Here is a 27352-nt window from a genome sequence, read left to right on the forward strand (position 1 = left end):
AGTGGAGTAAAAGTTGCCAAAAATATCAATAGTATAGTACAGATACACCCCAAAAAGTTGTTTTACTTAAGTACACCACTACCTTTTATTGAATCAGCAGAAGTGAAACGTGACAGATTTGTAATTTAATTTGAATTAATATCTGGACAGACACTTTTCTGTTGGGTTCCATAATTGTGTAACACGATGTGTTTCTTGTTTTTGCTCTTTGCTCTAGTCCTGCCAGAGAAACATCTCCCCCCACTGTGCTCTCTGGAAAATACTAAATGGAATCCTTGGGACATCCCAATTCTGACGTCACCCCTTTAAAGTTACAATTTAAAAAGACAAAGGCAAAGGAGGCAAAAAGGGCAAAGGAGGCAAAAAGGGCAAAGGAGGCAAAAAGGGCAAAGGAGGCAAAAAGGGCAAAGGAGGCAAAAAAGGCAAAGGAGACAAAAAAGGGCAAAGGAGGCAAAAAAGGCAAAGGAGGCAAAAAAGGCAAAGGAGGCAAAAAGGGCAAAGGAGGCAAAAAGGGCAAAGGAGGCAAAAAAGGGCAAAGGAGGCAAAGGAGGCAAAAAAAGGCAAAGGAGACAAAAAAGGCAAAGGAGGCAAAAAAGGCAAAGGAGGCAAAAAGGGCAAAGGAGGCAAAAAGGGCAAAGGAGGCAAAAAAGGGCAAAGGAGGCAAAAAAGGGCAAAGGAGGCAAAGGAGGCAAAAAAAAGGCAAAGGAGACAAAAAAGGCAAAGGAGACAAAAAAGGCAAAGGAGGCAAAAAAGGCAAAGGAGGCAAAAAAAGGCAAAGGAGGCAAAAAAGGCAAAGGAGGCAAAAAAAGGCAAAAGGCAAAAAAGGCAAAGGAGGCAAAGGAGGCAAAAAAAAAGGCAAAAAAGAAAAAGGAATGGTTTAGAGTTTAGGGTAAGGACGTCCCAAGGATTCCGAATTGCGCTAACTGTGCTCTCTGGCTCTCTCCTCATCTCTCTGAGGCGCAGGAGCAGTAAAGAACTCCATCTTTATCCCAAGCCTAGGGAGAACCAGCCGAGACATTTGATGGGTAGGCTTTTTATTTTTATTTTTAAAGGGCCAGAAGCAAATATAGAGGGAGTTGAAATATACTATTTCAGCCACCATGGACTTTCAAGGAATCATTTGATACTCCGAAAGATGGAAAAAACGTTTTTATAGGCAATAAGATTGGAATCTCAAAAGCTCCTGTCTTTGCAAAGCAACCCTCTGCTCAGCTATTCTTTCACTGGCCTGTCTCTGCCTCGTCCCTAGCTGGAGACGTTTCACATTGGAAAATACGCTCAACGCTCCCCAGTTACGATTTTTAAAAAAACTTCGACTTTCAATTCGGGATATACTTTTTTCGTACAGTGGAATATCGTTAAAGGCATTTTAATGTTTTGGAGTTTGTGTTAGATTACACGGGTATGTTTATTTACAATTCATTTTCGGTTAACGTTAGCTACTTACTAGCATTAGCATTCTGCTAGTTAGCTAGCTTAGCTAAGTTGGTTACCTAGCCTGCCATCGATAAATCATGTTTGGCTAGCTGTCTACTAGCTAACGTTAGATAGCTAGTCATTATCGGTGGGCTAAATAAGGCCCACTAGTGGTTGTTTTTCTTCGTTAAAACAACCGTCTTATATAGACTTTGTAACGTTAGACCGAAGAGTTAGCTAACTGTTAGTGAGCTAATATCAGGTGACTAGATATCACCCACCTACCAGTAAACATGTTGATTCTTTGTAGCTAACGTTAGCTAGCTAGGTTAAGTAACGTTGGATATCAGCTGATATGCTAGTTTAGTAGCTAGCTATGTAGGTAGTTCAGTTGGCAAGGTAGCCAACTATGCCACTATTTAGCTAACGTCAGCTAGATAAAAACTCTGTATGTCCCCCAAAGCTAGATAACGTTATCTGGGTAGCTAGCTAACTTGTAATAATTTATAGTAGCTAGACCTTTTTGATTCTGCAGACGAAAAGGAGTGCTCTATGTACAGTAACGTTATGCTATATGATGCATTGATCGAGCCATTTCCACAGGCCATTTGATTTGGCATTTCAGATTTCTTTGGTGCAATAGCTTGCCATTTATAGATCGTGCCAATTATTAACAATAGCCTAGTTTCTCAGCTGTACAGGTGTGTGTCTTTCTTCCTCATCTTCGTGTGGTTGTCAGTTTAATAAGAGTTAGTGAGCTACCTGCTGTCATTTCTCAAAATATATTGTGGAAATGCAGCACCTGACTCAGAGAGCTGTGCAATGCCATTATGCCTGCTGTCATAAATGGGTCGTTGCTTTTCTGCAACCCAAAATGGGCCCAGTCTGATGTGTCAGCCCCATGACATTCCAGAGGTTCAGTCAGTAGATCTTTCACCAAATCAAATCCTCACGCAGGAGATTTGTCATAGATGTATTATCCTTGTAACACCTCCGTATTCATATTCAGTGTGTTTGGCATGACGATTTCCATAAAGACGATTTCCATAAAGACGATTAGGTGTTCTTTGACAGTGAATAGAGGTTTTACATAATCAACTATCATAAGTAGTAAGTAGCCTTGGCTTGTGCAAGTGGAGCAGCTCATCTCCTGTTTCTGTATTGTGAGGCAGCTTCATGTACACTTACACCTTCTGGACAAGACGCTAGTTTAAAGCAGGGCCTTTACCCTCAATCAATCTCCTTAACGCTGAGTGCCAAGCAGAGATGCATCGGGTCCCTATCATAGCTACATCATATAATACAGAGCCGTCTCTCTTCCCATCTGCTTGTTGTGACCCTGGGCGCCTCTCCACCCGTCTGCCCATACCTTGACTCCAGATAGAACCTGATGCTTGTGTTGCCTCTTTAGCTCTCCCCCTCCCTCCATCCCTACACAGGGACAGTTATGAGTCAGCACACAAGGGCTTGGATTAGTAGCCTGTGACAGTACAGCACTGAGCCTTCTGACAGTCAAGGCCAACGCATGGCCACACAACAATAGTAAGATCCAGTGCCACTCCTATATCTTTGACAGAACTTGTCTGCAATGAATTATTCAATGTATCAAACTGATGTTAAATCTGCACCGTTAGATAATGGTGCGTAGGTCAGGTAGGTCTGAATTGGACATAACATGAATGCAGGCTACAACAACTGCACATACACAAACCTTTCAGTTTGTTGTTGCATGTAGTTTTGTGTAAATGTTGGTTGATGTCATAGAACAATGTTTTCTAATACTTTTCTTTATTTGTCCCAATCAGGAACCATGGGAATCCCTCAAATAACCTGCCCCAGAAGGAACCCCTAGCATGTCTTCATGAGCCACTCCATGGTTCCATCTGTTACCCCAGCCTCTCTGAATCTGATTCAGTGTCTATGGCTCTGAATGACCGAGACAAATATGGAAATCTCGTTGGTGTTCAGTAGTAAAACTATGAAGGGTCTGAAAGGTTAGGATTCACAGTGAGCTTGCCTCACATCACACAGACCCCAGCCCATACTTCATCCAACTTTGAGAGTGAAATTGTAGTACACTACAAAGTCCTCTTTATTGGAAGACAAAGATGCCATGTACTCTGAAGTCTCTGGTTGATGTGTGATATGCTCTAAGGTGTTGTGTACTAAACCAACTAGAACAATGAATGGAGGAAAGGACTGTAAGGGAGGGGTCTCAGAGGGGGTGGGGCATACAGCCCCTGTCCAGGTCCCTATTGGTTGGCATCGCAAGGTGGATCCAACTAATGGAGTCCTCTACATCAGGTAAGACCCGTTGCAGTGCTCTGTTTTTTTTGTAACGATACCACAATAATGCACTTCTATTTGGTTTGTAACCTACAGTCTTGGTGGCTAGTATCATCTATCCAACCTGTGTGTTTCTTTCAGAGCGGATGGGATAAAGTAACAGATACATGTCCTTATGAGACACTCGTGTATATTGGACGATAAATGTTTTTCTTCTAAACATTAGTTTTGGTTTGTATCCTCCAGTCCCAGTGGCTCGGTGCTGTCCTGTCTAGACCAGGTGAAGAGCTACCTGCTCACAGACGGGACCTGCAAGTGTGGCCTGGAGTGCCCACTCATCCTCCCAAAGGTATGTTAACTAACCATCTTGGTTGTTCTGTCTGTCTCAGTCTTTAGCTAACCTAAATTGACTCTCTGAATGCGTAGCTGCCAAAGAAACACCACACAAAGCTTGAAGGGATACTTTGGGATTTTGTCAACAAGGCCCTTTATCTACTTCCCCAGAGTCAGCATGCTAGCAGAGTTAGCAATTGCGCTAGTAAGCAACTTCATTCAAACCGCACGCAGAGAAATAAACTTGTGGATACCAGTTTTATCAGACTCTGGGGAAGTGTCAGGCCTCATTTCCAATATCCCGAGGTATCCCTTTTAAGGATGGAGATTAAGGTTTACTCCTGAGTGATGCAATGAACAGTTTAGTTAAACCCAGATATTCAATTAAACAGAGGTTGTTTTCCCACATATACTAGGCTATATTTTCTGCTGCATACAGTCTTAATTTATATTTTTTTTGTGTGTTGCGTTATATTGAAACGGAGACGGGCAGGGAACTGCGTTCCTATTCAAGGCCAATATGTATTCATATGCAAATGTAAAGTAGTTTTCTGGAGAAGCAGGAGGCTTGGAGGAGGATATGACCTGACAAGTAGCGGACGTTCCATTTTTTACTGATGTTTACTTTATGCACTTCCTTGTGGATAAACGCTGCTCCTTTCACCAAGACAGGCCAGGTAACAGAGAGCTGACTCTCCTTTCCTCAGGTGTTTAACTTTGATCCGGGGGCTGCCGTTAAACAGCGGACGGCAGAGGACGTGAGGGCAGATGAAGACGTCACCAAGCTGTGTATCCATAAGAGAAAGCTGCTGGCTGTGGCCACTCTACACAAAACTATGGCGTTACCACACCCTGCTCTGACCCTTACCAGTCCTGGTGGAGGTACAAGTAAGTATCCTAGTGACTGTGTATCACTACTGTTTTGGTTGTTTTCCAATGATACATTTCTCACAGATTTCAGACTGTTTCATGGGTGATATAGAACCAGGTCAGAAAAAAAGGTGGATATTTTGAAATTGGCTTCACAGTGACATTAAACACTTTCAATGTTTTAAAGTTGGAACCCGTAATGGTGAAACTGCTACGTCTCTTTGCGGTATTACAAAAACCGAGATGATGCTTGTGGTTTCATCAACAATAACAGATGTCCTCAGGCAAACAGTGGTGCTGTTTCCTCTATTGCAGATTTCAGCTTTAACACTCATTTCACTTATCTTCCCCCTCAGGTTCAACATCAATGGCCCCGTCACATTCCACAAATCCCCGAGCAATACGGAAGAAATCTCACCAGTCACCGCTACCCAACTCTGTGGTTCCCAACTGCAAGAACCCTTTCAAAATGATGATGGCGGCTGCAGCAGGTCACCGGCACTTTCCCCAAGAGCTAGGAGGTCCACCCCAGCAGCTGGAGCTTTACCCTGGTTATCCCAACAGACAGCAGAGACTGAGCAGTGAGCCTGGGCCCAGGTCTTCGTACTGCTCTGGCTATGGTAGCATGCTGAGTCCAGGGGGCCCCGGCTCCCAGCTCTATGGGCCCAGGGACGGGTCACCACCCTCCCCTAGCCTCAGGTCTGATCCTCTGGGGAGCCCAGATGGGTTTAGAAACAACCCCTGTGGCTTCCCTGGAGCCACCAGCTCCAGCCCCATCCACGGGGTCAACAGAACGCCTCTCTCCCCACCAGGGATGCTCCTCCACAGTTCTCCGACTGGGACCCAGACGTCCTGCGTTATGGCAGGAAGGACTAGCACACCCCTCTCCCCTACCGCCACTGCCAAAAGCCCTGTCATGATGAAGAAGCCTGTGTGTAACTTCCCCAGATCCCCCAGTATGGATATTTCCATACGACCACCGTTTCACCTCAATACACAGCCCAGCAACCCAAACCCTGGCCCCCCGTCTGCCATACCTCCCTCCTGTACCCTCCAGAAAAAGCAGATGACCTCTGAAAAGGACCCGTTAGGCATCCTAGACCCCATCCCCAGCAAGCCTAGCATCAGTATCAGCCAGACAAACTCCAAAACAAACTCCAACTTCCACCCTAGTGTCCACTCCTCTCAGGTACCAATGATGAATGTAAACATGAACAACCACCCTCCTCCCGCCATTGTCCCCTTGCCAAGCAACCTCCCTCTCCCCACTGTCAAACCCGGCCCAGTGGGCCACAGCCATGGAGGTCACATGCAGAGGACTCAACATCAGACCTCCATAACCACCTCCATGTCCCCCTCTCCCGTCACCTCCCCAGTCCACATGTCAGGCCCTGTCCTGGGCAGCAGGATGGAGGCCTCTCCCCAGCGCTCTCGCTCCTCCTCCACCTCCTCGGACCATGGGAGCTTTGCCATGCCCTCAGGCCCCAGTCAGGGTCCGTGTGGCGGGATGAAGGCTCCTCCTCTCTCCCCCCGGCCCGCCATGCCCATTAACATGCCTTCCAGCCCCTCCTCTGCCAAGCCTGACTCACACCCACTCCACCAGTACAAAGACCTACCCAGTCAGCTGCTGGTTGAGATGAGTAACCAGAACGCTATCAACACCCAGCACAACAACCCCGGCATGTACCCCCCTGTCACCTCCTCTGGCCCCTCCATCGCTGCTCCTCACCAGGCCCAGAACCAGAAGGGACAGAACCACCCAGGACTGTTAGGGATGCCCCTCAACCAGATCGTGAACCAGCAGAATGCTGCTTCCTTCCCCGCCAGCAGCCTACTGTCAGCAGCAGCCAAAGCACAGCTAGCAAATCAAAACAAACACGGTGACAACAGCAGTGAGACTGGCAGTAGAGGTGGAGGCCCAGGTAGGGTTGATGCTAATGGTGGGTAGTAGTGGAGTTGGGCATCCCAGTGGCCCTCTCAGCGGCATAGAGAGGCCCAGTAGCAGCACTTTAAACCCCATGCTTCCCCCTAACCCCACCATGCCCTCCACTGCGGAAGCAGCAGCAGCAGGGGGCCAGAGCGGTCGGGCTGCCCTCCGGGACAAGCTCATGGCCCAGCAGAGAGACAGAGGAGACCCCCTGCTCCGTAAGCGCAAGCAGCAGCCGCCAGGCCCACCACCGCCCAACAACCCCCTCAACCACCACGACAGCATGGTCTTCAACATGCTCAACAAGCCTCCTAACATGGGTGGAGGTCCAGGTCCCAGGCTACCACTACCAAGCTCAGCAGAACAGCTGAGGAAAGTGGCCCGGCTTGGGGGCCTACAGACCAACACCTCCATGGCCCAGCTGCTTCAGTCCATGAGCAACCACAACAACCACCATAACCAGCACCAAGGCCCTGTAGGCCCCCAAGGACCTGGTCAGATGCACTACAGCGATGTGGCTGGTGTCATGCCTCCTGGAGCCTCCCAGCAGCAGAGCCTACTGGCCCAACAGAGGATGCTAGGCCAAGGGGAGGGTCAAGGTATGTACTGCCGGAGTATGGACTCTGGAGGCCCTCATTCTCACAGCCCTCGGTTCCCAGGGTTGATGAACCAGATCCAGGCCAATTCGTTGGTCAACTGTGGCCCTCTGGGGCCCGGTGGACAATTGGGCCTTGGCCCAGGGAACATGCCCCTGAGCCACCATCCTAACACTAACCCACCACCACTGTCCCACCCAAGTCAACATCCACATCCGCAGCATCAGCAGCAGCACAGTCACCTTCACGCTGCGCTGGGAAGGACTAGTATGTCAGGAATGACACTCGGCAACAATGATGGGAGTTGTGGTCCAATCATCTCTGAGCCAGGTGAGCTACTGAGAGAAACGCACACTTTTGTTCGATGATCACGCTTTCTTCTGTGATGGTGTGTGAGTTTGATAAATCCACCTAGATGGCCTTTGAGTTGAACGACAGTCTTTAGTCTCTCGTAGAGAGTGTACGTTGAGAGGCTGGCCCTCATGTTTGTATAATCATTGTGGCTTCTCTCTTTATTAGCATGCTAGTTGCAGTGCTCAGCTCAGTGGCAGAATAACACGAAAACAGGTCTTTTTTTTTCTCCCTCCTTTTTAAGAAACAAGCTCTTGACCAGATATAGTGAAGAGCTGGTGTGAGCTGGCTGGTAGCTATAGTAACGCTGGCTTCTGAATGGAGGCCTGGGTGAAGCCTTTAGAGAAGGGTTGTGTTCCTTCATTAGCCTTATTATGTCTCTGCTCTGATACAGGCCTATCTGAATAGATCATTTTTTCCTTTGGCCCACTGTGTAACACATGGCTGTATTTGGCCCACTGTTGTGTGAACATGATAGCAGGAAATAATGCTAAATACTATAAGATGGCCTCTATGCTTCCTGAGAAACATATGCCACATCATTCATCTCTTTGTGGACTGCTAGCCCATCTCCCTAGATGGGTTCATTCCAACCAAGCACTTCTCTTCTCCTACCTCATGCCCAGACAGCTCCCCCTCCCCAGCCACCACCATGCAAGCATCCAGCCCTGCCTCTGACCCCATCCCCCTGCCTAGGCCATTAAATCACATCCCTTCCTCAACCCCCCAGTCTTCTTCCAGGCTGCAACCTCTGAAATAAGCCAAGGCTCAGACAGCACCACCAATCACACCGTTCCCATAGCAACCTCCCCGGCAACCATCACCACTATATCATAGCAGTGCAGCCACACTGGTTGAGCACTGCGGAGGCTAGTGGGGGGGGGGGAGGCTAGTGGGGGGGGGGGGGGGGCTAGGGGGGGGGGGGGGGGGGGGCTAGTGGGAGGGGAGAGCTGGGGAGGGAGGCTAGTGGGAGAGCTGGGGAGGAGGCTAGTGGGAGAGCTGGGGGGAGGCTAGTGAGAGTGGGGGGGAGGGGGTGGTGTCTAGTGGGGGAGAGGTGAGGGCTTGGGAGAGGCTGTGTGAGGGGAGGGGAGGAGGAGTGAGAGGAGCTAGACTGTGAGAGGAGCTAGACTAGTGAGAGGAGCTAGACTGTTGAGAGGAGCTGTTGAGACTGTTGTTGAGGAGCTAGACTGGTGAGAGGAGCTAGACTGGTGAGAGGAGGAGAGGAGCTAGACTGGTGAGAGGAGCTAGACTGGTGAGAGGAGCTAGACTGGTGAGAGGAGCTAGACTGGTGAGAGGAGCTAGACTGGTGAGAGGAGCTAGACTGGTGAGAGGAGCTAGACTGGTGAGAGGAGGAGAGGAGCTAGACTGGTGAGAGGAGCTAGACTGGTGAGAGGAGCTAGACTGGTGAGAGGAGCTAGACTGGTGAGAGGAGCTAGACTGGTGAGAGGAGCTAGACTGGTGAGAGGAGCTAGACTGGTGAGAGGAGCTAGACTGTTGAGAGGAGCTAGACTGTTGAGAGGAGGAGAGGAGCTAGACTGTTGAGAGGAGGAGAGGAGCTAGACTGTTGAGAGAGGACTGTTGAGAGGAGCTAGACTGTTGAGAGGAGGAGAGGAGCTAGACTGGTGAGAGGAGGAGAGGAGCTAGACTGGTGAGAGGAGGACTGGGAGCTAGACTGGTGAGAGGACTGGGAGAGGAGCTAGACTGGTGAGAGGAGGAGAGGAGCTAGACTGGTGAGAGGAGGAGAGGAGCTAGACTGGTGAGAGGAGGAGAGGGAGCTAGACTGGTGAGAGGAGCTAGACTGGTGAGAGGAGGAGAGGAGCTAGACTGGTGAGAGGAGGAGAGGAGCTAGACTGGTGAGAGGAGGAGAGGAGCTAGACTGAGGAGAGGAGCTAGACTGAGGAGAGGAGCTAGACTGGTGAGAGGAGGGGAGCTAGACTGGTGAGAGGAGGGGAGCTAGACTGGTGAGAGAGGAGGGAGCTAGACTGGTGAGAGGAGGGGAGCTAGACTGGTGAGAGAGGAGGGGAGCTAGACTGGTGAGAGGAGGAGGAGGAGCTAGACTGGTGAGAGGAGGAGAGGAGCTAGACTAGAGGAGAGAGGAGGAGGAGCTAGACTGGTGAGAGGAGGAGGGAGCTAGACTGGTGAGAGGAGGGGAGCTAGACTGGTGAGAGGAGGGGAGCTAGACTGGTGAGAGGAGGGGAGCTAGACTGGTGAGAGGAGGGGAGCTAGACTAGTGAGAGGAGGGGAGCTAGACTAGTGAGAGGAGGGGAGCTAGACTAGTGAGAGGAGGGGAGCTAGACTAGTGAGAGGAGGGGAGCTAGACTAGTGAGAGGAGGGGAGCTAGACTAGTGAGAGGAGGAGAGGAGCTAGACTAGTGAGGAGAGGAGAGGAGCTAGACTAGTGAGGAGAGGAGAGGAGCTAGACTAGTGAGGAGAGGAGAGGAGCTAGACTAGTGAGAGGAGGGGAGCTAGACTAGTGAGAGGAGGGGAGCTAGACTAGTGAGAGGAGGGGAGCTAGACTAGTGAGAGGAGGAGAGGAGCTAGACTAGTGAGAGGAGGAGAGGAGCTAGACTAGTGAGGAGAGGAGAGGAGCTAGACTAGTGAGGAGAGGAGAGGAGCTAGACTAGTGAGAGGAGGAGAGGAGCTAGACTAGTGAGAGGAGGAGAGGAGCGGAACTAGTTAGAAGGAGAAAATAGACCTGTGAGGAGTGGAGCACAGTACTACAGCCTAAGCCAGAGGTGGGCAAACTTTTGACTAGTGAGACAATGGGTTCTAAAATTTGACAGAGGGGCCGGGCCAGGAGCATTTGGAGCTGGGGAGGAGCTGGGGAGTGTTTGGGCGAATATACTAAAGCATTAAATGTAGTGTGGGGGCAAACCTCATAGCACAGTAAGAACACTAGTGGAGGGGGCTAGTGAGAGCTGGGGAGGGGGGCTAGTGAGAGGGAGGCTAGTGAGAGGGGAGGCGCTAGTGAGAGGGAGGAGTGGGGGGGGGGGGCTGGGGAGGCGCTAGTGAGAGGCGAGGCTGAGGCAGAGGCTGGTGAGAGGAGAGGAGCTAGACTGTTGAGAGGAGCTAGACTGTTGAGAGGAGCTAGACTGTTGAGAGGAGCTAGACTGGTGAGAGGAGCTAGACTGGTGAGAGGAGGAGAGGAGCTAGACTGGTGAGAGGAGCTAGACTGGTGAGAGGAGCTAGACTGGTGAGAGGAGCTAGACTGGTGAGAGGAGCTAGACTGGTGAGAGGAGGAGAGGAGCTAGACTGGTGAGAGGAGCTAGACTGGTGAGAGGAGCTAGACTGGTGAGAGGAGCTAGACTGGTGAGAGGAGCTAGACTGGTGAGAGGAGCTAGACTGGTGAGAGGAGCTAGACTGTTGAGAGGAGCTAGACTGTTGAGAGGAGGAGAGGAGCTAGACTGTTGAGAGGAGGAGAGGAGCTAGACTGTTGAGAGGAGGAGAGGAGCTAGACTGTTGAGAGGAGGAGAGGAGCTAGACTGTTGAGAGGAGGAGAGGAGCTAGACTGTTGAGAGGAGGAGAGGAGCTAGACTGGTGAGAGGAGGAGAGGAGCTAGACTGGTGAGAGGAGGAGAGGAGCTAGACTGGTGAGAGGAGGAGAGGAGCTAGACTGGTGAGAGGAGGAGAGGAGCTAGACTGGTGAGAGGAGGAGAGGAGCTAGACTGGTGAGAGGAGGAGAGGAGCTAGACTGGTGAGAGGAGGAGAGGAGCTAGACTGAGGAGAGGAGCTAGACTGGAGGAGAGGAGCTAGACTGGTGAGAGGAGGGGAGCTAGACTGGTGAGAGGAGGGGAGCTAGACTGGTGAGAGGAGGGGAGCTAGACTGGTGAGAGGAGAGGAGCTAGACTGGTGAGAGGACTGGTGAGAGGAGGAGCTAGACTGGTGAGAGGAGGGGAGCTAGACTAGTGAGAGGAGGGGGAGCTAGACTGTTGTGAGAGAGGGGAGCTAGACTGGTGAGAGGAGGGAGCTAGACTGGTGAGAGGAGGGGAGCTAGACTGGTGAGAGGAGGGGAGCTAGACTGGTGAGAGGAGGGGAGCTAGACTGGTGAGAGGAGGGGAGCTAGACTAGTGAGAGGAGGGGAGCTAGACTAGTGAGAGGAGGGGAGCTAGACTAGTGAGAGGAGGGGAGCTAGACTAGTGAGAGGAGGGGAGCTAGACTAGTGAGAGGAGGGGAGCTAGACTAGTGAGAGGAGGGGGAGCTAGACTAGTGAGAGGAGGAGAGGAGCTAGACTAGTGAGAGGAGGAGAGGAGCTAGACTAGTGAGAGGAGGAGAGGAGCTAGACTAGTGAGAGGAGGAGAGGAGCTAGACTAGTGAGAGGAGGGGAGCTAGACTAGTGAGAGGAGGGAGCTAGACTAGTGAGAGGAGGGGAGCTAGACTAGTGAGAGGAGGGGAGCTAGACTAGTGAGAGGAGGAGAGGAGCTAGACTAGTGAGGAGGAGGAGAGGAGCTAGACTAGTGAGGAGAGGAGAGGAGCTAGACTAGTGAGAGGAGGAGAGGAGCTAGACTAGTGAGAGGAGGAGAGGAGCGGAACTAGTTAGAAGGAGAAAATAGACCTGTGAGGAGTGGAGCACAGTACTACAGCCTAAGCCAGAGGTGGGCAAACTTTTTGACTCGCGGGCCACAATGGGTTCTAAAATTTGACAGAGGGGCCGGGCCAGGAGCATTTGGAGGGAGTGTTTGGGCCGAATATACTAAAGCATTAAATGTAGTGTGTGCAAACCTCATAGCACAGTAAGAACACTACAACCCAATTTATTAACTGTCTTTCAAATGTGAAAAATAGCCCTTATCAGTTAATAAATTTGTCTCAAGGAATATGCAAGATATGGCATTTACATACTATTTCGCAGATACTGGGAGGAGGAAATGTAAATAGATTAAAATAACATACGCACTGTGATTTATCAAGATTGCGTCTGTTTTTAATAAGTTTCAATCGAAGGTGCAAAGGTAAAGAAATCAACATTTATTGAAAAATGGAATCACTTTCAACATTCAAAACATATTATTACACAACGAAATACTCAAGCTCAATAATATCTACTTGTGTTAAACTCCGCAAAATCATGGATGGATTGTCCTGACCGCGCGCTCTACAAACTCGCCACGGACGTCCTCGCCTTCACGCGCAAACAGTACACGTGTATCGTTGCCAAGCACACAGACATAGGCTGTATTAAATATCCTACCTGCAGCTGAAAATTTAAATTTAAATTAAGAGCGATGTGCAGGTGTTAATTAAGCTACTGTACCGCTGCTGTGCGTAAATGCGCATTGCTCTTAATTAAAAGACTCACTTCCAAACTTTCCATATGCATTTTTTCATAACACAGCAGAAAAACTCACCATTTCAGTGGGAACAGTGTTGTTGGTCTCCCTTTTTTGCCAGTGCATCAAAGTCTGGAGTTAGTTTTGTTGTGGCAATTCTCAGGACAGATCTGAGGTGTTGGTCAGTTAACTTGGATCTGTGATGGGCTTTGTTGATTTTCATGACGCTAAACGTCTGCTCACACACGTAGGTCGAGCCAAACAACACCAGCATCTTCACGTAGGTCGAGCCAAACAACACCAGCATCTTCACGTAGGTCGAGCCAAACAACACCAGCATCTTCACGGAGGTGAGCCAAACAACACCAGCATCTTCACGTAGGTCGAGCCAAACAACACCAGCATCTTCACGTAGGTGTTTGCCAAACAACACCAGCATCTTCACAGGTCCCAAACAACACCAGCATCTTCACGTAGGTCGAGCCAAACAACACCAGCATCTTCACGTAGGTCGAGCCAAACAACACCAGCATCTTCACGTAGGTCGAGCCAAACAACACCAGCATCTTCATGTAGGTCGAGCCAAACAACACCAGCATCTTCACGTAGGTCGAGCCAAACAACACCAGCATCTTCACGTAGGTCGAGCCAAACAACACCAGCATCTTCACGTAGGTCGAGCCAAACAACACCAGCATCTTCACGTAGGTGAGCCAAACAACACCAGCATCTTCACGTAGGTCGAGCCAAACAACACCAGCATCTTCACGTAGGTCGAGCCAAACAACACCAGCATCTTCTGCGCCGTCCTCCGGAGGTTTGGAAACGCGGTCGTTCTTGTGTTGACTGCTTGCTAGCATAGTTTGCATGCTTCGTGGCAAAGTGACGGCTGATATTGTACTCTTTGAAAACCGCAACAGCTTCTCGGCATATCAGACATACAGCCGTTGATCGGACTTCAGTGAAGAAGTATTTTGTTGTCCACTCCTTATTAAACACTCAGGCATTCGCTGTCCACTTTCCTTCTCTTTGGTCCGCTCATTTTCACAGAAGGGCTTAATGGTGACGTGAAACGAAGTGAAAATTAAAGTGAAATAAAGAGAAATACGCGCCACTCCAACAACGGTCAATGTGTTTTGAGTGCGCCATATATTGGGGAAACGTGGGCATTGCAGGGAAAGGGGAAAAAGGAGGTTTTTACTATAATTTGGACAAGTTCGGCGGGCCGGATTAAAAAGCCTAACGGGCCGTATGTGGCCCGCGGGCCGTAGTTTGCCCATGTCTGGCCTAAGCCATCGTGTTCACCAGTTTATTCCTTCAATTACAATAATTTCCATCTTCCCACTCTTCCTTCCATCATTTGGCTCAGAATTGAGTTTACCCCTCTGACCTGTCTTCTCCAGGCAGTTAAGTTGTGGAATTTCCCTGATTTGAAAATAACAATGAACAGTATTATTCTTCCACCCCAACAGGAGACCCATCTAACCTCGTAAACTGCAGCATAACCAGCCTCCAGCCCCACGTCATCAACAGCTCCAGCAGTGGCGGTGGTACCCAGGTGTTCCAGCAGCGTCATGCCCAGCAGCAGCAGCTTCATCAGGGCATTCAGCGGGCCATGCATGGTCTCCCTCCTGGCTACCAGGGCTCACAGCAACCTGGCTTCCCTGAAAACAACAACTCCTCCAACGCCCACCCTATGGCCTGCCTGTTCCAGAACTTCCAGGTTAGTCTATCTGTTTGAAGGGTGTGTTCAGTGATGTGAAACGCTCTGAGCGTTGCAGAGAGCAATAGAATGAATAGAGATGACAAGATTATCTGATTCACTCTTCACTACGGGTGGACGATCTACATGATACATTCCGTCCTCCTCAAAAGACCCCAATAGTTGTGGATTCTCTGACATGCTAGGAGTGATAATGACACGTTGTCCTTCTCTCTCAATGAACTTTACATCTGTGTTGTTTCAGGGGTGTTTGTCAGACAACAGCATTTCAGTCCCTCACTCACAGATGATCTCTCAGTCTGGTATGACATCACTTCCTGAGTCTCAGGGGATGCTGTCACACACCCAGTTTGGTGTCAGCCAACAGGAGATGCAACAGACTCCGGGAGAGGGGCTTCCCCCAGGGATGCACGGCTCTGATAGGCTACCCAACGGAGGGGTGGAGTCTGTAGACGCCATCTACAGGGCTGTGGTGGATGCTGCCAGTAAAGGAATGCATGTAGTCATCACCACCACGGTTAGTGGCACTACCCAGTCCAGCCCGGTACCCACTCTCAGCACCATGACTGCCTTCACTAACTCCGTAGAGGAGCCGGTCAGCATCAACCACAACCTCCCTCACAGCCATGCTGCAGTCAGCCATAGTGGCCACCGGGTGGCGCACCAGGAGGGGGGAGCAGACACCGACCCTGAGCCAACAGCCCAGACCCAGGCAGGTCAGAGCAGGACGGCCCCGGAAGCACTCTGGTCAGGGGAAGAGTACTGTTAGCATCCCCGAGGGTCAGGGAGCACTTCCAGAGGCCCCCCACCAGGACTACTTCAGATCCCCAGGCCATGGCACCCCTAGGGGGCAGTGGGAAGGCGAGACTGGGTACCCTGGAAGTCTGGACAGAGGTCACACGGCATGGGGCGGTGAGGAGTTCCTAGAGTGCTCCACTCATGTCCGCAGCAGCCCCTGTATGGAGAGACCTGGGAGTCTAGCTCCTGCACCCCCCTGTCCAGCCGACAGCTCCCCCCACGAAGGTCACCACCACTCTCTCCCCGTCCCCTCAGACAAGGCCTTCCTGGAGGATGGATTCAACCGCTTCAACAACTGCAACCGGACGGCCGTGAACATCGTTAACTACAAAGAGAGGTTGGATCAGACTGTGGAGAGATGCGCCCATATGAACGGAGGTGGCGTCGGACCCCCCCAGGTCCAGTTCTCTCTACCCCCACGGTGTGTCTGACCCCCTCGGCCCCCCAGACAGGGAGACCTAACCGGGGACGACCAGTCTCCCAGCTCCTCCACCAGCCTGGAGGGTCCGTTGGTTAAAGAGTACGTGGGCCACTACAACGGGCACTTCAGCCCATCTGACACCAAGTCCCTGAGCAGTGAGGAGGACCTGAGGCAGCCAGACAGCCCATCGTCAGAGATGCTCCACTATAGACCCAGGACGTTTAACATGGGGGATCTGGTCTGGGGACAGGGCTTTAAAGGGTTCCCATCCTGGCCTGGTAAACTGTCAGGGGAGGAGGCGGGGCACAACCATCACCATGGCAGCCTGCAGCTCAGAGAGGACAGCAAGGTGAGATGTCTTCGGAGAGAGAAATACACACCCACAAATCTAGTTTTCTTTCACTATTGACTTTACTTTTGTACCTTTTTAGATGAAAGTAACTGTCTGCGATCACTACTTCTGCTACTGATGGTCATGTTGATGGGACCTAGTCAGGCTTTTGGTCCTATTCTTAGACCCAACATAATGTCTGACATCTGTTATTACCCCCAGGTGGAGATGGAGAAGCTGAAAACACTGTCTGACATCTGTTATTACCCCAGGTGGAGACGGAGAAGCTGAACACACTGTCTGACATCTGTTATTACCCCCAGGTGGAGACGGAGAAGCTGAAAACACTGTCTGACATCTGTTATTACCCCAGGTGGAGACGGAGAAGCTGAACACACTGTCTGACATCTGTTATTACCCCCAGGTGGAGACGGAGAAGCTGAAAACACTGTCTGACATCTGTTATTACCCCCAGGTGGAGACGGAGAAGCTGAAAACACTGACCCATGACCTAGAGGCCCTTGACAGAGTGACCAAGAGGAACAGAAAGTAAGTTCTATTGCTGTAGGATGGCTGGGACATGTTGTGGTGATTTATATCAGTGTGTATGTGGAACCAGTTTCTCCTGTGTTTTAAAAAGATGAACAGATGTGTTTTATTTGCTCTATTTTAAGAGTGGAATTCATTCTAGAATGTTGATGGGCCAGGTTAGTTCCATCCTGGCTGGTTAGTTCCATCCTGGCTGGTTAGTTCCATCCTGGCTGGTTAGTTCCATCCTGGCTGGTTAGTTCCATCCTGGCTGGTTAGTTCCATCCTGGCTGGTTAGTTCCATCCTGGCTGGTTAGTTCCATCCTGGCTGGTTAGTTCCATCCTGGCTGGTTAGTTCCATCCTGGCTGGTTAGTTCCATCCTGGCTGGCTGGTTAGTTCCATCCTGGCTGGCTGGTTAGTTCCATCCTGGCTGGCTGGTTAGTTCCATCCTGGCTGGCTGGTTAGTTCCATCCTGGCTGGCTGGTTAGTTCCATCCTGGCTGGCTGGTTAGTTCCATCCTGGCTGGCTGGTTAGTTCCATCCTGGCTGGCTGGTTAGTTCCATCCTGGCTGGCTGGTTAGTTCCATCCTGGCTGGCTGGTTAGTTCCATCCTGGCTGGCTGGTTAGTTCCATCCTGGCTGGCTGGTTAGTTCCATCCTGGCTGGTTAGTTCCATCCTGGCTGGTTAGTTCCATCCTGGCTGGCTGGTTAGTTCCATCCTGGCTGGCTGGTTAGTTCCATCCTGGCTGGCTGGCTAGTTCCATCCTGGCTGGCTGCTCTGTGTTGAGGAGAGGTTAATACCACTGACTACTGAATCACCTGTCTGTACTCTCTGTCCTGGCTCAAAAGTAATGCACTGAATGGCTGGTGTTTTTGGGAATGCTGCTTCCCTGATGATGCCCTGGCTGGCTAGTCATTCCCCTGGCTGATGCCCTGGCTGGTTAGTTCATTACCCCTGATGATGCCCTGGCTGGCTAGTCATTCCATCCCCTGATGATGCCCTGGCTGGCTGGTCATTCCACCCCCTGATGATGCCCTGGCTGGCTAGTTCCATTGGCCCCTGATGCCCTGGCTGGCTGGTTAGTCATTGGCCCCTGATGATGCCCTGGCTGGCTAGTCATTACCCCCTGATGATCCCCTGGCTGGCTGGTCATTATCCCCCTAATGATCCATCCTGGCTGGCTGGTCATTCCATCCCCTGATGATGCCCTGGCTGGCTGGTTAGTCATTACCCCTGATGATGCCCTGGCTGGCTAGTCATTCCCCCTGATGATGCCCTGGCTGGCTAGTCATTACCCCTGATGATGCCCTGGCTGGCTAGTCATTGGCTGGCCCCCTGATGATGCCCTGGCTGGCTAGTCATTACCCCTGATGATGCCCTGGCTGGCTAGTCATTACCCCTGATGATGCCCTGGCTGGCTAGTCATTACCCCTGATGATGCCCTGGCTGGCTAGTCATTACCCCTGATGATGCCCTGGCTGGCTAGTCATTACCCCTGATGATGCCCTGGCTGGCTAGTCATTACCCCCTGATGATGCCCTGGCTGGCTAGTCATTACCCCCTGATGATGCCCTGGCTGGCTAGTCATTACCCCTGATGATGCCCTGGCTGGCTAGTCATTACCCCTGATGATGCCCTGGCTGGCTAGTCATTACCCCTGATGATGCCCTGGCTGGCTAGTCATTACCCCTGATGATGCCCTGGCTGGCTAGTCATTACCCCTGATGATGCCCTGGCTGGCTAGTCATTACCCCCTGATGATGCCCTGGCTGGCTAGTCATTACCCCTGATGATGCCCTGGCTGGCTAGTCATTACCCCTGATGATGCCCTGGCTGGCTAGTCATTACCCCCTGATGATGCCCTGGCTGGCTAGTCATTACCCCTGATGATGCCCTGGCTGGCTAGTCATTACCCCTGATGATGCCCTGGCTGGCTAGTCATTACCCCTAATGATGCCCTGGCTGGCTAGTCATTACCCCTGATGATGCCCTGGCTGGCTAGTCATTACCCCTGATGATGCCCTGGCTGGCTAGTCATTACCCCTGATGATGCCCTGGCTGGCTAGTCATTACCCCTGATGATGCCCTGGCTGGCTAGTCATTACCCCTGATGATGCCCTGGCTGGCTAGTCATTACCCCTGATGATGCCCTGGCTGGCTAGTCATTACCCCTGATGATGCCCTGGCTGGCTAGTCATTACCCTTGATGATGCCCTGGCTGGCTAGTCATTACCCCTGATGATGCCCTGGCTGGCTCGTCATTACCCCCTGATGATGAAAAACCTCCTCCACTGCACCTGTTCACTCACACACACACACACACACACACACACACACACACACACACACACACACACACACACACACACACACACACACACACACACACACACACACACACACACACACACACACACACACACACAGCGCTTACCTTAGCTCTTCTCCCTCAATGTTCTGTAAAAATGTACCTGGACCACAGTCAGTGTCATTGCTTACAGCTCATGTTATAATTGCATACTTTCTCCCTGCGTAGCAGGAGGCAGAGTTGAACAAATCTATTCATGTTTTTGTCCAAAGCGAAAAATAAAATGCTGAGTGTTTAGATGTGGACTTATTGATGTTTCTGAAATATGATTTTGTTTTCATTGTTCCCAACAGAGCTGGGAAGTTGAATAATCATTTAGAAGCTGCTATACATGAGGCCATGAGTGAGCTGGACAAGATGTCAGGGACTGTGAGTATACTAGTACCATCTAGAAAGATTAGAACACCATGCTCTCCCAGATGGCCTCTCCTCTGTCTCCCTCCCCTCCTTCTCTCTCCCTCTACCCTCCTTCTCTCTCCCTCTGCCCTCCTTCTCTCTCCCTCTGCCCTCCTTCTCTCTCTCTGCCCTCTCCCTCTGCCCTCCTTCTCTCTCCCTCTGCCCTCCTTCTCTCTCCCTCTGCCCTCCTTCTCTCTCCCTCTGCCCTCCTCCTCTCTCCCTCTGCCCTCCTCTCTCTCCCTCTGCCCTCCTTCTCTCTCCCTCTGCCCTCCTTCTCTCTCCCTCTGCCCTCCTTCTCTCTCCCTCTGCCCTCCTTCTCTCTCCCTCTGCCCTCCTTCTCTCTCCCTCTGCCCTCCTTCTCTCTCCCTCTGCCCTCCTTCTCTCTCCCTCTGCCCTCCTTCTCTCTCCCTCTGCCCTCCTTCTCTCTCCCTCTGCCCTCCTTCTCTCTCCCTCTGCCCTCTCCTCTCTCCCTCTGCCCTCCTTCTCTCTCCCTCTGCCCTCCTTCTCTCTCCCTCTGCCCTCCTTCTCTCTCCCTCTGCCCTCCTTCTCTCTCCCTCTGCCCTCCTTCTCTCTCCCTCTGCCCTCCTTCTCTCTCCCTCTGCCCTCCTTCTCTCTCCCTCTGCCCTCCTTCTCTCCCTCTGCCCTCCTTCTCTCTCCCTCTGCCCTCTCTCTCCCTCTGCCCCTCTACTCTCTCTCCCTCTGCCCCTCTACCTCTCTCCCTCTGCCCCTCTACCTCTCTCCCTCTGCCCCTCTACCTCTCTCCCTCTGCCCCTCTACCTCTCTCCCTCTGCCCCTCTACCTCTCTCCCTCTGCCCCTCTACCTCTCTCCCTCTGCCCCTCTCCTCTCTCCCTCTGCCCCTCTGCCCCTCTCCCTCTGCCCCTCTGCCCCCTCTCTCTGCCCCTCTACCTCTCTCCCTCTGCCCCTCTACCTCTCTCCCTCTGCCCCTCTACCTCTCTCCCTCTGCCCCTCTACCTCTCTCCCTCTGCCCCTCTACCTCTCTCCCTCTGCCCCTCTACCTCTCTCCCTCTGCCCCTCTACCTCTCTCCCTCTGCCCCTCTACCTCTCTCCCTCTGCCCCTCTACCTCTCTCCCTCTGCCCCTCTACCTCTCTCCCTCTGCCCCTCTACCTCTCTCCCTCTGCCCCTCTACCTCTCTCCCTCTCCCCCCTCTACCTCTCTCCCTCTGCCCCTCTACCTCTCTCCCTCTGCCCCTCTACCTCTCTCCCTCTGCCCCTCTACCTCTCTCCCTCTGCCCCTCTACCTCTCTCCCTCTCCCCTCTACCTTCTCTACCTCTGCCCTCTACCTCTCCCTCTCCCCCTCTCCCCTCTCCCCTCTACCTCTCTCCCTCTGCCCCTCTACCTCTCTCCCTCTGCCCCTCTACCTCTCTCCTCTGCCCCTCTACCTCTCTCTGCCCCTCTACCTCTCTCCCTCTGCCCCTCTACCTCTCTCCCTCTGCCCCCTCCCTCTCTCCCTCTGCCCCCTCCTTCTCCCTCTCCCTCTGCCCTCCTTCTCTCTCCCTCTGCCCTCCTTCTCTCTCCCTCCCCTCCTCTCTCCCTCTGCCCTCCTTCTCTCTCCCTCTGCCCTCCTTCTCTCTCCCTCTGCCCTCCTTCTCTCTCCCTCTGCCCCTCTACCTCTCTCCCTCTGCCCCTCTACCTCTCTCCCTCTGCCCCCTCTGCCCCTCTGCCCCTCTACCTCTCTCCCTCTGCCCCTCTACCTCTCTCCCTCTGCCCCTCTACCTCTCTCCCTCTGCCCCTCTACCTCTCTCCCTCTGCCCCTCTACCTCTCCCTCTGCCCCTCTACCTCTCTCCCTCTCCCTCCCCTCTACCTCTCTCCCTCTGCCCCTCTACCTCTCTCCCTCTGCCCCTCTACCTCTCTCCCTCTCCCCTCTACCTCTCTCCCTCTCCCCTCTCTCCCTCTACCTCTCTCTCCCTCTGCCCTCTACCTCTCTCCCTCTGCCCCTCTACCTCTCTCCCTCTGCCCCTCTACCTCTCTCCCTCTGCCCCTCTACCTCTCTCCCTCTGCCCCTCTACCTCTCTCCCTCTGCCCCTCTACCTCTCTCCCTCTGCCCCTCTGCCCCTCTGCCCTCTCTCCCTCTGCCCCTCTACCTCTCTCCCTCTGCCCCTCTACCTCTCTCCCTCTGCCCCTCTACCTCTCTCCCTCTCCCCCTCTACCTCTCTCCCTCTCCCCTCTTCTCTACCTCTGCACCTCTACCTCTCCCCTCTACCTCTGCCCCTCTACCTCTCTCCCTCTGCCCCTCTACCTCTCTCCCTCTGCCCCTCTACCTCTCTCCCTCTGCCCCTCTACCTCTCTCCCTCTGCCCCCCTCTCTCTCTCCCTCTGCCCCTCTACCTCTCTCCCTCTGCCCCTCTACCTTCTCCCCTCATTCTCTCTCCAATTGCCCCTCCTGTCTCCCTCTCCCCCTTCTCTCTCCCTCTGCCCCTCTCTGCCCCTCTACCTCCCCTCTACCTCTGCCCCTCTACCTCTGCCCCTCTACCTCTCCCCTCTACCTCTGCCACCTCTACCTCTCCCCTCTACCTCTCTCCCTCTGCCCCTCTACCTCTCTCCCTCTCCCTCCTTCTCTACCTCTCTCCCTCTCCCCTCCTTCTCTACCTCTGCACCTCTCCCCCTCTCCCCTCTACCTCTCCCCTCTACCTCTCTCCCTCTGCCCCTCTACTCTCTCTCCCTCTGCCCCTCTACCTCTCTCCCTCTGCCCCTCTACCTCTCTCCCTCTGCCCCCCCTCTACCCCTCTCCCTCTGCCCCTCTACCTCTCTCCCTCTGCCCCCTTCTCTCTCCCTCTGCCCCTCTACTTCTCCCCTCTTCTCTCTCCAATCTGTCCCTCCTGTCTCCCTCTCCCCCCCCTACCTCTCTCCCTCTCCCCCTTCTCTCTCCCTCTGCCCCTCTACCTCTCTCCCTCTGCCCCTCTGCCCTCTCTACCTCTCTCCCTCTGCCCCTCTACCTCTCTACCTCTCCCTCTGCCCCTCTACCTCTCCCTCTGCCCCTCTACCTCTCTCCCTCTGCCCCTCTACTTCTCCCTCATTCTCTCTCCAATTGTCCCTCCTGTCTCCCTCTCCCCTCTCTCTCTCCCTCTGCCCCTCTACCTCTCTCCCTCTGCCCCTCTACCTCTCTCCCTCTGCCTCTCTACCTCTCTCCCTCTGCCCCTCTACCTCTCTACCTCTCTCTCTGCCCCTCTACCTCTCCCTCTGCCCCTCTACCTCTCTACCTCTCCCTCTGCCCCTCTACCTCTCTACCTCTCTCCCTTTGCCCCTCTACCTCTCTCCCTCTGCCCCTCTACCTCTCTCCCTCTGCCCCTCTACCTCTCTACCTCTGCCCCTCTACCTCTCCCTCTGCCCCTCTACCTCTCTACCTCTGCCCCTCTACCTCTCCCTCTGCCCCTCTACCTCTCCCTCTGCCCCTCTACCTCTCCCTCTGCCCCTCTGCCCCTCTGCCCCTCTACCTCTGCCCCTCTACCTCTCTGCCTCTCTACCTCTCTCCCTCTGCCCCTCTACCTCTCTACCTCTCTCCCTCTGCCCCCTCTACCTCTCTACCTCTCCCTCTCTAGACTGTCCCCCAGGCTAAGCTGAGCAGAACTAAGACCACAGCCACTGTTGATCAAAGGGTTGTCTCTGTGTCAGCCGGGAGACACCTCACACACACACACACACCCCAGTCAGAGGATTACATAAACAAGCTGCAACAACCCCTCAACCAGCACCACATTTCAATTTGAAAAGGATTCACTGTGCTGTTAATGCATCTTGCTGCCTTTCCTCTGAATTCAGACAGGCGAAATATGAAACCAGACACTTTGAGTGGAAAAGAGGACATCTTAGTCAGATTGGGATGTCTGTGGAGTTCTGTCTGAACTCAGGTGCTATTAAACACTGTAGAATCTACACTACTAACCTGCACAAGCCAACAGAGACTGGGTTGTTTGGTTGCTATTAATACATCTTCTATTGTCTTCTCTGTCCTTAGGTTAGGGTTCAATGTTAAGGTTAAAAGTTAGGGTTTGGTTTAAGGCTAAAAGTTAAATGTTATTTAAATGTTAGGGTTACATTTAAGCAATAAGGCCCCAGGGGGGTGTGGTATGGGCCAGTATACCCCGGCCGAGGGCTGTTCTTAGGCACGACGCAACGCGGAGAGACTGGATACAGCCCTTAGCCGTGGTATATTGGCCATATACCACAAACCCCCAGGTGCCTTATTGATATTATAAACTGGTTACCAACGTAGTTAGAGCAGTAAAAATAAATGTGATACCTGGGTATACAGTCTGATTATACCACGACTGTCGGCCAATCGGCGTTCAGGGCTGGAACCACCCAGTTAAATTAGAGCCCTGGTCGTGCATCAATGTATAACATCTTCTCTGTCCTCAGGTTCATCACATCCCTTCCAGAGACAGACAGGTGAAGCTGCCCAAGAGGAGAAAGATCTCCAGATAACATTGAATGTGTTTGGTCAGCTAATGACAGTCCAGTATCTAGCCAGTGCCCAGCCTTGGAACAACGGTTCAGAACGCCCCGCCGCGACCTTTGAACTCCAACTAGGTGCTACAATATGGATAGTAGTGGTACATTATCGTGCCACGACCTCCCTAGCTGACTGACATTGATGGTCCTGGAAAAGCCAAACAAAAATATTACAGTTTTGAATTTCAACTGTAAAAAACAACGGTTGTAATTTGTCTACAGCTCGCTGAATGACAACTATTTTTTCTAGAATAACATATAAAAAAAAACGGATAAATAGAAGAAAAATACTACATTTTAAAGAAAATAGACAGTCCAAATATTTCTGATACATTTTCAATATGTATATAGGTAATACGGAAGATTTCCTGAATATTAAGAAACGTATGTAAATATTGTACACTGGTAATGTACAACATACTTAATAATGCACATGTGAACTTGTATTGTACAAAGCAGCAGCAGCAGAAGTGCACCGATGTCCTGGTTTTTATTCAACACACACTGTCATTCTGACTGTATGCAAGGGACATGTGAAGACGAGATCCAGCCAGAAGCTTTTATATGGGGATGTTATAGACCTGCTGTTTATTGGCTTGACCAGAAGGGTCTGTGTTCAGAAAGCATTCGAGGAGTAGGAGTGCTGATCATGGATCAGTTTCACTTTTAATATTATAATGAATAAGATGACATATACAGAGTGGGGCCTGCTACTAGATCATCACTGGCAGTAGGGTCAGCCCCCCTTGTCCACATCATCTTAATTAGGATCTAAGAAGGGCGAGACTGATCCTAGTTCAGCACCCCCCTTGTCCACATCATCTTAATTAGGATCTAAGAAGGGCGAGACTGATCCTAGTTCAGCACCCCCAGCTCTGACTGCTTTCTGAATCCAGACCCAGGAGAAACGGGCTTCACTTCAACACCACTATGTGTTTGTTCATTTTCTGAGTTTTAAAAACAGAGTGAACTTTACCAGCTGAAAGGCTTTCTGTTTCTACGGTTACCATAGAAAAAGGATGATTGGAATGAAGCATCAGTTCTAATTCCGGGATCTCAACCTACTAAAACCACAGACTGTCGTCAAATACCAGTCAGCTGTTTGCATCATTTCAATTTATTTTTGATGTGATTTTATTTTTTCTTAATATCATTTTCAAATAGTGTCATGATTTTATCACACAGCGATAGCTTTAGATCGCGTAACCAACCTTGACAAGTATAGATGCCGTATGTTATTATGACGTAAGAGTGGATTGTGAAAATAACACTAACTGCCTGAGGTAAAATGGTGGAAAAGAGTTCATTCTACAATTTAGGGGCCTTATGTGTAGTTTATTTGTTATAAATTATTTATGTACAGTATTTCATATTTATTTTAAGCTTTACAATATTCTAGATGGCAATAATACAACCGAGAGTTATAAACTCAAAGCCTTACGTGTTTATTTTACACAGAAATAGCCTATATGCTGTATTCAGTTTAGCCATTATCCTGACTGTTTTCCAGTTTGATTTCAAATGTCTTCTTTTTGGATCCCTTGACGTTGTGTACTACTGTGTTTCCCCTTCTGCTAGCTATCTCTTCTGTAGTGTTTGTTACAGTACATCATGTCCTGAAGAGGTCTTTGACTGCCTCCTTCCAGAAAGTTACGGTTGCGTATCTCCAGTCTCTGGGGACCATGCTTATTTATAAGCATAAGGTCTGAAAAGGCTTCACTATATATTTAGGCAGCATGCGATCTTTAAAAAAAGAATAATAATTCAGAATCAACTTTTAACAACCTAAATGATTAATTAAAATCAGTGCAGATCGTACAATAATAGTTTAAAGGATAGAAGAAATGTTTAAAATGGATAATGGGCCTTCAGAATGGATAATGGGCCCAAAATGGTTTGGGCCTTCAGGCCGAGCCCTGTCTGTTTGGGCCTTAGGCCGACTGTTTTCCAGTTTGATTTCAAATGTCTGTTTGGGCCTTTAGGCCTGAGCTATCCCTGTCTGTTTGGGCCTTCAGGCTGAGCCCTGTCGGTTTGGGCCTTCAGGCCGAGCCCTGTCGGTTTGGGCCTTCAGGCCGAGCCCTGTCTGTTTGGGCCTTTAGGCCCGAGCCCTGTCGGTTTGGGCCTTCAGGCCGAGCCCTGTCGGTTTGGGCCTTCAGGCCGAGCCCTGTCTGTTTGGGCCTTCAGGCCGAGCCCTGTCGGTCTGGGCCTTCAGGCCGAGCCCTGTCGGTCCTGGGCCTTCAGGCCGAGCCCTGTCGGTCTGGGCCTTCAGGCCGAGCCCTGTCGGTTCGGGCCTTCAGGCCCGAGCCCTGTCGGTCTGGGCCTTCAGGCCCGAGCCCTGTCGGTTTGGGCCTTCAGGCCCGAGCCCTGTCTGTTTGGGCCTTCAGGCCCGAGGGCCTTCAGGCCGAGCCCTGTCGGTCTGGGCCTTCAGGCCGAGCCCTGTCGGTTCGGGCCTTCAGGCCGAGCCCTGTCGGCCTTCGGCCTTCTGGGCCTTTAGGAGCCCTGTCGGTCTGGGCCTTCAGGCCGAGCCCTGTCGGTTTGGGCCTTCAGGCCGAGCCCTGTCATAGAACTGCTTCACTACGTTTTGTGCTGATGACATTTGGATGCTTTTTATTGCCCCATTGAAAACAGACTTGTTATATTCACTACAGCGTGTTGTGTGCAATTCAAATAAGTTACATCATAAATCATTAAATCAACTTCAGAACGTCAATCTTTAAAATAAATTATATTCTGTGTAACCGTTCATGTTATACAAACCATGTCTAGATGGATCAACTGTAATTCACTCCAGACAGAAAAGTATTTCACTCTACTTCTAGAAAAGTATTCATGCTTTTAATGAAGCTTTTCACAAATACTCTTGAGAGCAGTCGAGAACACGTGAAGTTCATTCTGCCCTTGTGCAATGACCGAGAGACCCAGTCAGTCTGGTGTTCCAACCCCATGTTGTATAACGTCTTTTCACCTTTCTGTTGTCGGTCAAATGGTCAGTGCAGACCAATTTATTCACACACACGTGTGTGTGTATTTTATTTTTGGAGGTGTGTGTGTGTGTGTGTGTGTGTGTGTGTGTGTGTGTGTGTGTGTGTGTTGTGTGTGTGTGTGTGTGTGTTGTTTTTCTTACCCTTGCTTGCTCTATGAATCTTTATTTGTGTTATTAACATGTTGCTGTTGTCAGTGTTGGTTTTTCCACATGTAATTAAGTTTTCTCACTGTGTGTGTGTGTGTGTGTGTGTGTGTGTGTGTGTGTGTGTGTGTGTGTGTGTCTACT

At 51.3% G+C, this 27352-nt stretch overlaps 1 protein-coding gene across 1 annotated transcript; it reads left to right on the top strand.

The window, feature by feature from the left end:
• Positions 1–964: 964 nt before the first annotated feature.
• Positions 965–25989, top strand: LOC124010912 (methyl-CpG-binding domain protein 5-like). The gene is given in 12 exon segments (XM_046323706.1): positions 965–1402; positions 3222–3720; positions 3949–4051; positions 4743–4923; positions 5262–6842; positions 6844–7758; positions 14517–14767; positions 15012–15434; positions 15436–16335; positions 16793–16866; positions 19507–19582; positions 23989–25989. Coding segments are annotated over 11 exon segments (4692 nt in total). The 5' UTR covers positions 965–1402; positions 3222–3598; the 3' UTR covers positions 24055–25989.
• Positions 25990–27352: the final 1363 nt, after the last annotated feature.

The sequence above is a fragment of the Oncorhynchus gorbuscha genome, linkage group LG23, assembly GCF_021184085.1.
Source record: "Oncorhynchus gorbuscha isolate QuinsamMale2020 ecotype Even-year linkage group LG23, OgorEven_v1.0, whole genome shotgun sequence".
Classification (NCBI taxonomy): domain Eukaryota; kingdom Metazoa; phylum Chordata; class Actinopteri; order Salmoniformes; family Salmonidae; genus Oncorhynchus; species Oncorhynchus gorbuscha.